Source organism: Lepidothrix coronata, unplaced genomic scaffold (genome assembly GCF_001604755.1).
Source record: "Lepidothrix coronata isolate B3197 unplaced genomic scaffold, Lepidothrix_coronata-1.0 Scaffold59, whole genome shotgun sequence".
NCBI lineage: Eukaryota > Metazoa > Chordata > Aves > Passeriformes > Pipridae > Lepidothrix > Lepidothrix coronata.
In genome coordinates, this window is record NW_016690239.1 from 3,577,309 (window position 1) to 3,589,911 (window position 12,603).

The 12,603-nt window shown below is 61.6% G+C and overlaps 1 protein-coding gene across 1 annotated transcript; it reads left to right on the plus strand.

Moving 5' to 3' along the window:
- The first annotated feature begins 6,037 nt into the window (after positions 1-6,037).
- On the plus strand, positions 6,038-7,278 carry PTF1A (pancreas specific transcription factor, 1a). The gene is made up of 2 exons (XM_017817064.1): positions 6,038-6,662; positions 6,779-7,278. The coding sequence occupies exons 1-2, from the start codon at positions 6,038-6,040 to the stop codon at positions 6,979-6,981; spliced, it is 828 nt and encodes a 275-aa protein (XP_017672553.1). The 3' UTR covers positions 6,982-7,278.
- The last annotated feature ends 5,325 nt before the right edge of the window (positions 7,279-12,603 follow it).

The following is a 12,603-nucleotide window of genomic DNA, read 5'->3' on the forward strand; positions in this document are numbered from 1 at the left end:
AAGTGCTATTTTGTATCGGGAATTGCAATCGGACTTTTTTTTTTTTTTTAATTCTGGTAAAATATCATTTGGGCAGATACCAGGCAAACTCTGGTCCAGTCTTTTTAAAATACTCTTGCTTCCTTTCTGCATCAAACATTGCATCTCTGAAAGAGTGCAGCACGCCAAGCAATCCCAGCAGGTGAAGTGGTGAGTTTTATAATCTTGAGGAGAAAATGGCCATACTCGGAATTTGCCCCACTGAGGCTTTATGGACTCAGATATCTTCTTTAATTAAACACTGATAGAGTGGGGAGGAAGATTTGAGAAGAGTACTGGGTAATGCCTGCACGGAGGAAGGTGGAACTCTCTTGGCTTATCTTCCCATGCCTGTGGTTTCAAGGCATTGGATCAGCAAATATGCAGATAATATAAGATTAGAGTTGGATAGGAAACCAAACAGACCTCGGGACCTCAGAGGACCTGGTCTTTTGCCTCATCTTGAGCTAACAGGATTCGTTATTCTGGAGTATCACACGAGTCTGGAGCTACTTCACAAGACTCTGGACTGAAAGGCAGGGTGCGGGTTGTGGACCTCACCCCTCACCTATGTCGCAGAATCACAGAATCAATTGGGTCGGAAAAGACCTCTGAGATCATCGAGTCCAACCTATAACCTAACACCACCTTGTCAACTAGACCATGACACTAAGTGCCACATCCAGTCTTTGCTTAAACAGCCCCAGAGACGGTAAATCCAGCACCTCCCTGGAGAACCCATTCCAATGCCCTGTCACTCCTGTGAAGAACTCTTCACCTCGGACCTCACTGCTGCTCCCTTAACGCCACCATTTTCCGTGTCCTAACTGTCAAGGGTAAAACGTAGCAGAAAGTAGAAGCCGGGGCGCTGGGGATGGCGGCGGGGGAGCTCGGGGGTAGCGGGGGCCCGGCAGCCTCTCCCCGCCATGGGACAGTGCGGGGCCGTGCTTCTCACGCAGCACCCCCAGGGGGGCTCCGCGTGCGCGGAAAGGCAACCAGAACGAGCGCTTCCGCATCCCCCCCTGGGGCTCATCCCGCGGCGGAGGGGCTGATCCCGTGTTTCTGCGTGGATGCCCTGAGGGAGATGCTCGCCGCCGCACCCGCCGCTAGGGCAGCCAGGAGCATGGGTGTGATGGTGTTTGTGGTGATCGGGGCAGATCCCTGGAAGGTGCAAAGCCCGCCAGGGCCCAAAACCTCGGGCACGGCCCGCCGTGCTCAGCGCGGCGGGCACCGGCACAGTCCGCGGGCTGGGACTGGCATCCTGCAGAGCCTAGGGGCCGTGCAAGCTTTGCAGCCTCGACGGGGCGACAGACTGCTCCCGATTCCCGGCCCCGTTCTGGCCCCGAGAGCCCTCGAGGGATGAGCTTCCGCAGGCCAGGCACTCTTCTTGCCCTAGAGAAGCAGAGTTTCTGTGCTTTCTCGGTTGTGCTGGGGGGCTCCCAGGCCCACAGAGGAGGTCTTTACCGCCTTCCTGAGCCAAGGTCGGGCTCCATCCCTCGATGAAGCCTCGGTTTACTGGGCCGGGGCGTATACAGCAGCGAGCACTCCAGCAGAAGCAGGGCCAGGCGTGCTCCGGGTCCCCTCGATGCAGGGTGTGCGCCCTCTCATTCTCCCGGCGAGGGGCATTGCGTGGTCCTGTGCAGTGTCGAAAGTGGGTGCCGGTGGACCAGACTCTGCATGCAGCTCTGCCCTGGCCCCATGTCCCGCCCATTCTCTGGACCTTTAGCACCTCCTGGTCCCCGTGAAGGTGGCTGCCAGCTGGACTTGTCGTGTGGTCATTGACTCTGAAGAGAAGGCAACGTGCCTCTTGGCGTGTCGTTCGTTTCCCCCTCCCCTCCCTTCCCCTCCCCTCTCCTCCCCTCACCCCCGGCTCTCCCCCATACTTGTTCTTGCCCTCAGCGAATTGAATTAACGAAGAGTCAAGCGCTGGTCATATATTTTCTTTGCTGGAGGGTGGTGCGGAGAGGTGTAGTTCCGCCACCGCTCCCAGGGAGCAGGAGGGGTCCAGGTGAGACATCCGTGCTGGACAAATATTGAAAGAAGGTCTTTTGCGACACAGGCGGTGCTGACCCACGTGCGATGCCGTGGCCCAGGCTCCGCTGATACCGGTTCCTGGTTTTTGCAAGTTTCCTTTCGTAACGTCTTAGGCAACTCGAGAGTTGCCAAAGAGGAGAGAGGAGCCTTTCCCGCGCCTCAGGCGGTTCCTTCGGGGACGGTCGGTACTCATTTCTCACATGTACCAAACTGGAATCGTTCATCTTTAAAGCCGCCACTGCCGCAGGGGCGAGGGCTGAGTTCGGCACAGATTGGGAATCGCTTCTGCCGGGCGTCGCATCAAGCGGGGAGGAGGCGGGGAGCGATGTTTCATTGCCCGCGCACCCCAACAGGCAGAGCACCAGCCGTGCCCGGCTCAGGGTTCTCCCTGCACGAGACCAGTCCCACGCATTGCTTACCTCCCCTGAGGCACTGCTCACAAATTTTCCACACCGGGTCTGAACGGTTTCAAGACAAGCTCCGAGCCCCCAGCGGTTTGGAAACAGTGGGTTCCCAAAATATCCCCCTGCTTCCCTTTGCACTCCCATCGCACTCCCATCGCTGGGAGCTGCCGGGCCGGCCGCGAAAGTCCCGTCGGTCCTGACGGAGCTGCCTTGCAGGGACGGATAGACCTCACGGACTGACTTCCCAGACCACCTGCCTGAGTTTTGTGGCCCAGTGGTGTCGTGCCGCCTCCACAGTGTGACATTGGCAGCCCGGTGCTGTAGGGCTCACCCCGGCTGTGCGATACCGTCGTGCGCCAAAGCAGAACGGACACAGCTAACCCTGGGGAAGGGGGAAAGATTCTGGCGTGGTAAATGGGCTGGGGTCCCCCAGCGTCTCTGGGCACGCATTGTGCTTGAATCAACAGGAGAGATCCTCTTCTCTTTCTTACCCCCAAGCCTTCAGATACTGCCGTCGGGGAGGTGCTTCACCACCGCGTTGACGAGAGGTGCCCCTGGAGCCTGTCACCCTCTCAGGGACAGGGACAGACCGTGGTCAAAACGCTGCGCTTGAGAGAAGGCTGGTGGAAGAGGTTTTGCGGAAAAGAGCTTGTTTTGGGGTTTTGCTCCTCCTCAGGATCTGGTGGCACTTAGCCTGTCTGACCTGGGCAAAATGCTGCAAGATGGACTATGAGTCAGCGCAGGAGTGTGCGTGTATGTGAGACTGTGTGTCTCGAGTGGGTGCAGCGATATCAGGAGTCACTCCACAAAGTTTGCTCATCAGCTTTCAACTGCCCGACTCCAGCCAGAGTGTGGCAGGAGCAAGGACTCGCCACCCCATAGGTGATGACTCCTTGGGCATGCAAGAGAGGGAACAGAGCCAGCTCCGTGGCCCGGAAATTCCCCCGAAATCACCTCAGTGTTGCTAGGGTTTTGTTCTTTTTCCGTGTGTTTCGCGGTAGGAATTACATGGATCCGAGAGGGATGCACGGTATATGTCAGATTTATACTTGTGTTTCTGGCTGTGGTGCTCCACCCGTAGCGTTCATTCCCCGCCTGCACTCATGCCAGGCAGGGTGGGAAGGAGCCGGCCCATTTGCTTTTGGAAAAGGAGATTGTCCAGCCGCAGGCGCGGCCCGGCCACAGTGGAGAAGGACAGGGCTCGCGTTCAGGTGCATATCAGGGGGACAATAGGACCGCGGGCAGGGGCACAGGGACGTCACCTCGGCAGCGCAGCACAACTGTGGGACCGGCTGTGGATGAGCTGGCGGCTCCCGGGGGCCATGGGGATGCAGGGGTGGTCGTGGGTCGTGGGCTTCCCCGGACTACGCGGCACCTCCACCCCCCCTAGCAGCCTCAAGGGCTGGGCACGGCATGTCCCTGCCCTGCCAGCAGCGCCTCACGCCCGGCTGCCGTGGAGTCGCCTTGGCTGCCGTGGAGTCGCCAAGCATTTGCCCTCCCAGCGCTGAAAGCGCAAAGGAGGGACAGGGATGTTCGCGTTGTAAGGAGGCAGCGCGGCCCCCCGGGAAGCCCCGGGGCGGGGAAGGGGAAGCATCGCTGCTCCTTGCGGTGCGGAAGCTCTGTTTGCTCTCTCAGGTGGGTCTTTCGTCTCGGTAGGACAGGGCTGTTCGGGAGCAGCGATCCGAGGGCGAGGGATGACTGCCAATCTACGGCTGGGGACGCCGAGAGGCCTCCTGGCCGTCGTGCTCCGTGCCACTCGGAGCGGTCCCCACCAAGCTCCGGTGGGCAGCGAGCTGGGCGGGAACCAGCCATGTGCCCCGGCCGCACGGCATGTCAGCAGCAGCTCTGAGCGGCATGAACACGGTCACAGCCCAGGAGACCGAGGGAAGGGATTATTCCCCGCGCTCGACGCTCGTGAGGCCGTATCTAAGAACTGCGGGCGGTTTTGGGACAGCCGCTGCAGCAAACAGCCGTGAGAGGTGAAGGGCCGACGAGGCAGAGGAAGCTGGAGCAGCTGCCCGGGGCGGGAAGGCTAAAGGAGCAGGACTGGCTCAGCCTGGGGCAGAGGCGGTGTCGGAGGTGTCCCGCAGCACTCCGGGCATGGGCATACAGAAAGCCTGGCTCTTGGCAGAGGTGCCTGGTGCGAGGTTGAGGAACGACGGGCATGAATGGAAACAGGAGTCCAGATGCCGAGGTCCCTGGTCCCGCTCTCCGGCTGGACGTGAACGGGGAGCCGCATCGCCGTTGCATAGTCCCTCTATGGACCACTCTCTCAGTTTACTCGTCCCAGGACGGGTGGCAGCTGTTCCCCGGCCACGCGTGGGAGCATTCCTGGCTTCGCGCAGAAGTCTCCACCTTCCCTTCTCGTTTTTTCTCGTGGTCCGTCTGCAAGAGGGACTTTCTAAGTTGTTCTTGCAAAGCTCTTTGTTCCCTCCCATGACTCACGCGTTTCCCTGCCGTTATCACGGCGATGTCAGTGCCTTTGAAGTCGAGTCATTTATTACTTTCCCGGAGCTGGCCCTGTCTTGCTCTGCTGATAGAGCCGGGTATGCTTCCACTCGGAGTTTGATCTCTGCCCGCGCTGGTGGCACACTGGAAAGTTACTTTCGATAAACCTCGACAGTCTCTGCCGGACAAACTATTGCAGCGCTAATGACAGAGATAATCCTCTCCTAATCTGCCGAGTAATCCATTTCACCCCAGTGAGAATTTTTAAGGCTTTAATCAGTGAGAGTCAGCTAGGGAATTATTAACAGAGACTCCGCCGAGCAAGCTTGTCCGGAGAGGGCAGTGGGAGAGGGAAAAGGAAAAACGCAACAGGGCCCAATGAGGTCAAAATCGATGCATGGCCGGGCGCAAGAGCTGACGTGATGTATTTTGATGTTACGATAGAATTGCCTTCAGTTCTAACGCCGCGAAAAACCCCGCGCCATCGATCCCCCCTATGCCCGCTCCGACTGGCGGTCCCGGGGGAGCGGGGAAGGCGCTGTGGGTGAGATGCGCGGGGGTGGTGCCTCCCGGTGCCGCGAGGGAGCGAGGCTTTGCCCGTGACGGCCAAGGCGCGCCTTTCGGCAGGCGGATCCCGAGCAGAGGTGCCGAGGCGGACCGCGGCTGCTCTCGCCCGACGTGCGGGGAGCGGCGGTCGCAGCGGCCGCGGTGGGGCCGGGCGGGGGCTCTGCCGGGGCCCTGCCGCTCCCCCCGCTCGGTGCCGGTGCCGGCACCGCCCCCCGGCCCTCGGGGGCTCCGCGGGGTCCCCCCGGCGGGGGGCGCGGCCCCCCCGGCGCGCGCTGATTGGCTGGCGGCGGCGGCCGGCGGCACGCGCCCGGCCATGTCGTTATAAGACCCCTCGCGTGCCGGCCCGCGGCGCCAGCGGCTCCGGCCTCCTCCCGCCGCAGCGGCCGAGCGGCCCGGCCTCCCGCCACCCAGGGGCGGGCAGGGGCGGGGGCCCCGCCACCGCCGGGGCGGCTCGGCCCAGCGGGCCGGCGACAGCGGCTGCGGGCGCGTCCCCCGCGGGGCTGCCCCCCTGCCCCGTCCCGCCCCGTCCCGTCCCGTCCCCGTCCGCGCCCGGGGCCGGGCGAAGCATGGAGGCTGTGCTGCTGGAGCACTTCCCCGGGGGGCTGGACTCCTTCTCCTCGCCCCCCTACTTCGACGAGGAGGACTTCTTCTCCGAGCCGCCCCCGCGGGATGCGCTGGCCGCCGACGGGCTGCTGGAGCCGGACGTGGACTTCCTCAGCCGGCAGCTGCAGGAGTACTACCGCGACGGCGGCGACCCCGAGGGCGGCTACCGCTGCCCGGCGCCGGCCGCCGCCTTCCCGCCGTCGCCCGCCTCGCCCGGCTTCGCCTACGAGTGCTGCGGGGCGGCGGGCGCGGCGCTGCTGTCCCCCGGGGGGCGGCTCCAGGCGCTGGGCTCGGCCAAGCGGCGGCGGCGGGTGCGCTCCGAGGCGGAGCTGCAGCAGCTCCGCCAGGCTGCCAACGTGCGGGAGCGGCGGCGGATGCAGTCCATCAACGACGCCTTCGAGGGGCTGCGCTCGCACATCCCCACCCTGCCCTACGAGAAGCGCCTCTCCAAGGTGGACACGCTGCGCCTGGCCATCGGCTACATCAACTTCCTAAGCGAGCTGGTGCAGTCCGACCTGCCTCTGCGCAGCGCCAGCAGCGAGAGTTCTAGCCAGCCCAAGAAAATCATCATCTGCCACCGCGGCACAAGTAAGTGGCGGGCCGGCACGGTCCGGTACGGTCCAGCGCAACCTGACTCCGCGCTCCGCAGGAATGCCGGTCCCAACAATAACCCCTTGCCTTCCTTTTCCCCCCCTGTCCCCCAGGATCTCCCTCCCCGAGCGACCCCGACTACGGACTCCCCCCTCTGGCCGGTCACTCGCTGTCGTGGACTGATGAAAAGCAGCTCAAGGAACAAAACATCATCCGGACAGCCAAAGTGTGGACCCCCGAGGACCCGCGGAAGGTGAACAACAAACCCTCCGTCAACGACATCGAGAACGAGCCCCCCTTTGACTTCGTGGCGTGAGGCGTCGCGCGGGTGGTCCCCACCCCCGCCCTCTCTGTACATGCTGTATGTAGAGACCTATATTGTAAATGGAATTTAAGATTCAGACTCTAAGGGCAATCAACTTTATTTATCTATTTATTATGGAGTAGTGATAATGAGGTAGAATCGTCTGTTTTCATTATATAATTTATATAATTTATCCTGATTTTTTTAAGATATGCAATAGGTTTATTCCACCAGCACCTTTTTTTTTTCTTGGGGTGGGGGGAGGGAAATATGCCAGAACCTGTGAAAATAATTTATTGCCGCACGTGGACTCTTCCTGTGTTTGTTAATAATAAACCGAATTATTCCTTGTGGAGCAGTGTATTTGTGGGAAGCGGCTGCCGAGAGCCCCACCACATCCCGAGGATGAACTCCCGGCTTGGTCCCCAGGCGGGTTGAGCCCCGGGACCCAGTGGCACCCTCGGCCCAGATGCTGACTACACTCTGCCCCATCGCCGGCTCAGGCTGCTCTTATAGCGTTGGGGGGACGGGGACGGGAGGGGGCATACTTTCCCCTTCTCTCCTCCCCTTTGACGTCCTCTCCTGAAGTGCTTCCAACTGATGTCTTTGTCTACCTCTAGGAGGTCCCCTCCTTTCAGTGCCTCTGCACTGCTTGTGGTTTCCAGCTGGAAGATCCGAGCCCCCGAACACCAACTTTGCGAGGGTGTGTGTACCCCGCCGCCGCCTTGTACCCCCGACCCCGCCGCTATGGGAATGGGCGCTCCGTCCAGAGCCGCACAAAGCTGTTCCCAAAAGTGCCGGTGAGGGAAGGGCCAGGCTTGGGGGCCGGGCAGGCTTGGTTCCCGCGGGTATGTGGCTCCGCGCCGGGATCCTGTCGGCTACCCCGAGCCTTCCGCGGTTCTTGCACCGGCTGCGCCTGGGAAACACTCCTCGCACGTGGGGATGCCGCTAGTAGCGGGGAGGGGGCAGGGGTATGGCAAAGCCATCGTGCAACTGGTGGCAGAATCGCTCTAGTAGCCCCAGCTCAGCGTGCCCGGCTGCGGAGGAGACGGCTGTGCTGCACCTGCCCGGGGGCGAGGGGTGGGGGCGGCAGGGGACGATCGGGCCGGGGGCTGCAAGTGCTCCCGGCGGGGGTGGAGAGGGGGGCGGCCCGGGGCTGGGGCGGGGGGCTCGGCCCGGCGCCGCAGGTGCTAATTTTCCCGTGGCACCCGCGGCTCAGCCCCGACGGCTCGGCCCCCGGCAGAGTCCCAGATGCCCGGCCCGGCCCACGGCCGGAGCAGAGCTGTCCCTGCGCAGTGCCCAGGCGGATGGGAACGGCCCTGGTGAGCCAAGGTATAATTATAACTCATCATATACTGTACATCTTCCCCTCTCCCTCCTTTTTTTTTCAAAGCTGCCGCAAAGTGGGAGCAATATGTTGCATGCATGCTAATTGCATTAACCTAGTTAGACACATTTAGTTCCCTAGAGCGGATGGCATGGATCTATTCCAATAGCAATTAGAGGAGCTACTTACCCACACAAACACGCCGAGGCTGGGCCGGGGCGAGGGTTGGGGGGGGGGCATTGCTTTTTTATTTGCTCACTTTTCTTGTGATCCCGGGCTGCGACGGGCCTGACCGGCCGCAAGCCTCGCCCCGTCCGGCAGCGGGCGGGAGGCGGACGGCACCGGTGTCATTGAACTTAAACGGGGCTCTTTGAGAGAGAAAAAGAGCCGACCTATAATTCGATCTTGTCCTGTATTAGGACCTCATTAAACACAGAAAGTCGCTTTTGCACAAATGCTTCCATCAGGCATGTAATCTCATTACACTCATTAGAAAGTCAAATGTTAGTCGGACTTCAGCTTAATTATAAGTTATGGAAGTGTTGTACCGTTTCCTTCTGTGTATAGCCTCGTCCGTCTCAATTGGCTTTGGTGATGCAGTCCCCCACAATTAAAACACTACAATCATTGTTATGTGGCACCTTTTCTTTGGCGTGCCACTTTTTTGTGATTCAATGCTTCAACACATCCTTTAGTATGGTGCAGATGAAGCGGAAGAGCCGGCCTTCGCATGTAAAGCACCAGGGTCTCTATCTTGTCACTCTCCCGTCTTGACTTGGCAAGTCCCTTTAAATTCAATCTTCAAAGAGACTGACAGCTCCTTTTGACTGACTCATCATCCATTCACCCCAGCGCCGCGCTCCTGCGACAAAATCCGCCGCTCAGGGCAGGAGGGAACTGCCTGTGCAGGTCCCCTCGTCCGGAGGCACCCGGAGGGATTCGCGGCTCCCGCAACTCTGGCTCGCAGTTTTTGCGGCAGCCTTGGGGGGTTTGCTGGTGGGCAGCACGGCTCGGCGCGGTACGGACCAGTGTGAGGAAGGCGCGACTGACAGCCACGAAACCCCGGTTCCTAGCCGCCTGCCACTCCTCCTCCCCGCGGCCGTGAGCTGCACCTTCCAGCGCTGCCCACCGAGGCGCCGCGGGCAAGGGTTCCCCGCCTCCCTGCCCCGCTCCCGGAGCCCCCACCGCCCGCCTGAAACCTCGCACTGGCTCCCCCGGCGGCCGCCCCTCCGCGGCCGCACTGCCTCGACGGCAGTGGGGAGGGGGGGGCGGAGAGGCCTGCCCGGGTCCCAGGACTGTCCCGCCTCTCTCCCCCGCCCCCCCCCCCCATCCCCAGCGCCGCAATCCCCGCGGGGGCTGCAGAGCGGGGTAGAAGAGAACAAAATGGGGGAAAAACCCCAGCCCCTCTTGGGATGGGCGGGAATGTTAGGGGCACTTGCAGGCTTTTCACTTCCCGCAGGCTCCCAGGACGGAGGTGCGGGCTTTAGGTGTGCGGGCTGATGCTGTTCTTCCGTGGCCAGCATCACTCGTGATGCTGCAGGTGAAAAAACTATTTGATTGTCCGAAATGGGCAATACCCCATTAAAAAAAAAAAACAAACAACAAGCCCCTCCCCAAAACCAAAAACCAACAACAACAAACAAACCCCAAAAAACAACAACCCCCCCACCTAAGCCTGAAAGACGGGAAGCGTCAGACCGCTCGCCTGCACACCCAGTAAGGGGATGGGAAGGCGTGCGTGACTCCTCGGCAGCGCTATGCGCAGGCAGGGACTGCCGTGGGCACTGTGAACCCGTCCCGCCGCGGTTCCCAGGGCCTCTCATCTGCCGGCAGTCGGGCGAGCGCCCTGCGAGGCGCGGGGCGTGAAGCCTCCCCAGCTCGGGATCTCATCCCTCTTTCATTCACGCATCTCTCGCTGGCACCGAGTACCAGCTGCGAGGTCGAACAAACACCAGTTGAGTGTCCCCTGGTAAACCTCCCGCTTTCCAAAGCATCCCGCAGCCGGTGGGAATGGTCCTAAATAACTCCACAACAAACCGCGCTGCTGAGACCTGGAAGCGTGGGCGGGAGCCGATTCCCACGACGGGGCCGGGGTCTGGCCAACAGGTGCTCGGGTTTGGCGGAGGGCGCCGGGGGAGCCCGGGGAGGCAGAGCCTCCGCTGCCAGAAAGCAGCCTGCTCCGGCGCCTCCGGCTTTACATGGCGTGGAAGCCGCAAACAATCGCAATGATATCTTTATTGCTAGGTTCATGTCCTGGGCTATAACATATCAATCCCTGTCGTGGTTCTCTCGGATGCACCTGGTATTTCAAACTTGTTCTTTTTGTGCTTCTGGGTCCTGGACTGCAGCTGCCTAAAGCGAGCAAAGAGAGAGGCCCTTACAATGTGTCCAAGACGTGTTGGCATGGTTTGCTTGTCTTTAATGTACCATTAACTATTGTCTTTACACAATATGGGAACTGTAAAGCATGACATGTGTTATAATAAAACACATTTTCAACGATACACTTGGACTAGGCGCTGGGATGCAAGCAAACAAACAGGCCCAAATCTTGTTTTGTCTCCCTCGCTAAGCCTACTGGCAATTAAACTTAAGACCACTGCTTTCCCCTGATCAGCCAATTAAATTTTATGTCTCCTAATTTTTCACATAGAAAAAAAGTCTCGGTGCCGGCCCCTAAAGACATTGATTTTCTTGCTATCACCTGGCGCTCAGACCTTAGTTCCATTTATCAAGAAGGGAAACGTCAGGCGTTACATAAAGTGACTCTGTTACCATAAGGCTCTCACCATCCTGCCCTATTGTTTTCCCTTGTTAATAACTCATTACCAGGATTTAACAAATCAACCATTACATATGTTTTGTGTCTCCATATTTTGATCCGTACGATTAAGCAGATGTTACGATTGAAAATTGAAAAGTCCAAGGCTACTCTCGTCTGAAAGAAAGAGGGCAGCCTCAAACAACGAGCTAACAATGAGATTCAGAAGATCTTCAGAAAAACATTTACGACCAATAAACAGACTCCAACCTGCTCCATTTCAACCATTGTGCGCCTTGGGGGAATAATTAAGTTGAATAGGAAGAGGTCCGCGGGGTTTTCAATGCCAAGCCCACAGGTGCGGGGTGGCACGATGAATGATCCGCCTGATTTTTGCCAGGCTCAAGGGCCCTTCTCCTGGCCGGGCGAGCAGATACGAAATATTGTCATTTCTTTTAATTCACAGCGTTACTCTCAGGGCGAACAAAGGGGCGGGGGATGAATGGCTCCGGCTGCAGGCGAGGCGCGCCCGGCCGCCGCTGGCCTCTCCGGAGACCGCCCGGCGGGGACGAGCGCGCCGCCGCCGCCGCGCCCGGGGCCCGTCTCGGCGGGCACGGGGGGGTGTCCGTGTCCCCCGCGCCGCCGCCGCCCCCCCCGCGCCGCTCCCAAACCGCGGGCGCCCCGGCCCCGCGCCGCCCCCGCGCCCCGCACCGCCGCGCGCCTCGACGCGGGGACGGACCCCGCGCGGGCGCACGTGCGCCCCGCCGCTCCCCGCCGCTCCCCACGCCGCCGCCGCACACGGGAGGGGCCGGGCGGGGCGGCCCCGGGCCGGGAGCGGCTCCCAACTGAAGCCCCCGGTGCGGACCCGCCGCCGTCGGGGCCCTGGCGAGCGATAGCGGGCGGCGGCGGCGGGGCTCTCCCGCCCGCCGACTCGCGTTGCGCATGGAGGTCTCCAAGAGGGGGCCCGGCTGCCGGGTGCCCCCGCGGGCCAGGGCGGCGCCGCCCCTGAGCAGTGGCCGCGCCGGGGGCGGCCCCGGGGGGGGCCTCGCGAGGAGCCGCCGCGTCGCGTCGCGGGGCCCTGTCTGGCGGCGGCCACGCCGAAAGGAGCGGGGCTCCCCCCGGGCGGCCCCTGGGGCGGCGGCGCCGGCTCCGGAGGCAGCGCTCGGCTCTCCGTCTGCGGGCGCAGTGCCCGATCGGGCGGCCCAGAGCCGGCCCCTGGGGGGCTCCGCGGGAGCGCCCGCCCCCTGCCTGCCTCGGTCTCCGCACCCCTAGTCTCCGCCTCCCGCCCCGGCCCCCGCTTTCCCCGTGCACCTGCTTGGCGCAACCTGTAACGCCGAGCGGCTTGGAGAAGGCAGGGGAGGCCCTGCCCCGCTGCGCCAGCCCCGCTCTGGGCGCCCCGCCGGGCAGCACCGGGATGCTGAAAGGTTCGGGTCGCTCTGCCCGGCCCGGCCCTGCCCCGCCCGGACGGACCGTGGCCGCCCTGGTCCCCCCGATCCTCGCAGCCCCGGGATTCCCAGTTGGAATGGCGTGGCCCCAGCCTCCAGCT

Coding starts and splice junctions, on each gene's coding strand:
- PTF1A (XM_017817064.1), top strand. CDS start 6,038: ATGGAGGCTGTGCTGCTGGAGCACTTCCCCGGGGGGCTGGACTCCTTC. Junction 6,663..6,778: donor CATCTGCCACCGCGGCACAA/GTAAGTGGCGGG, acceptor CCTGTCCCCCAG/GATCTCCCTCCCCGAGCGAC.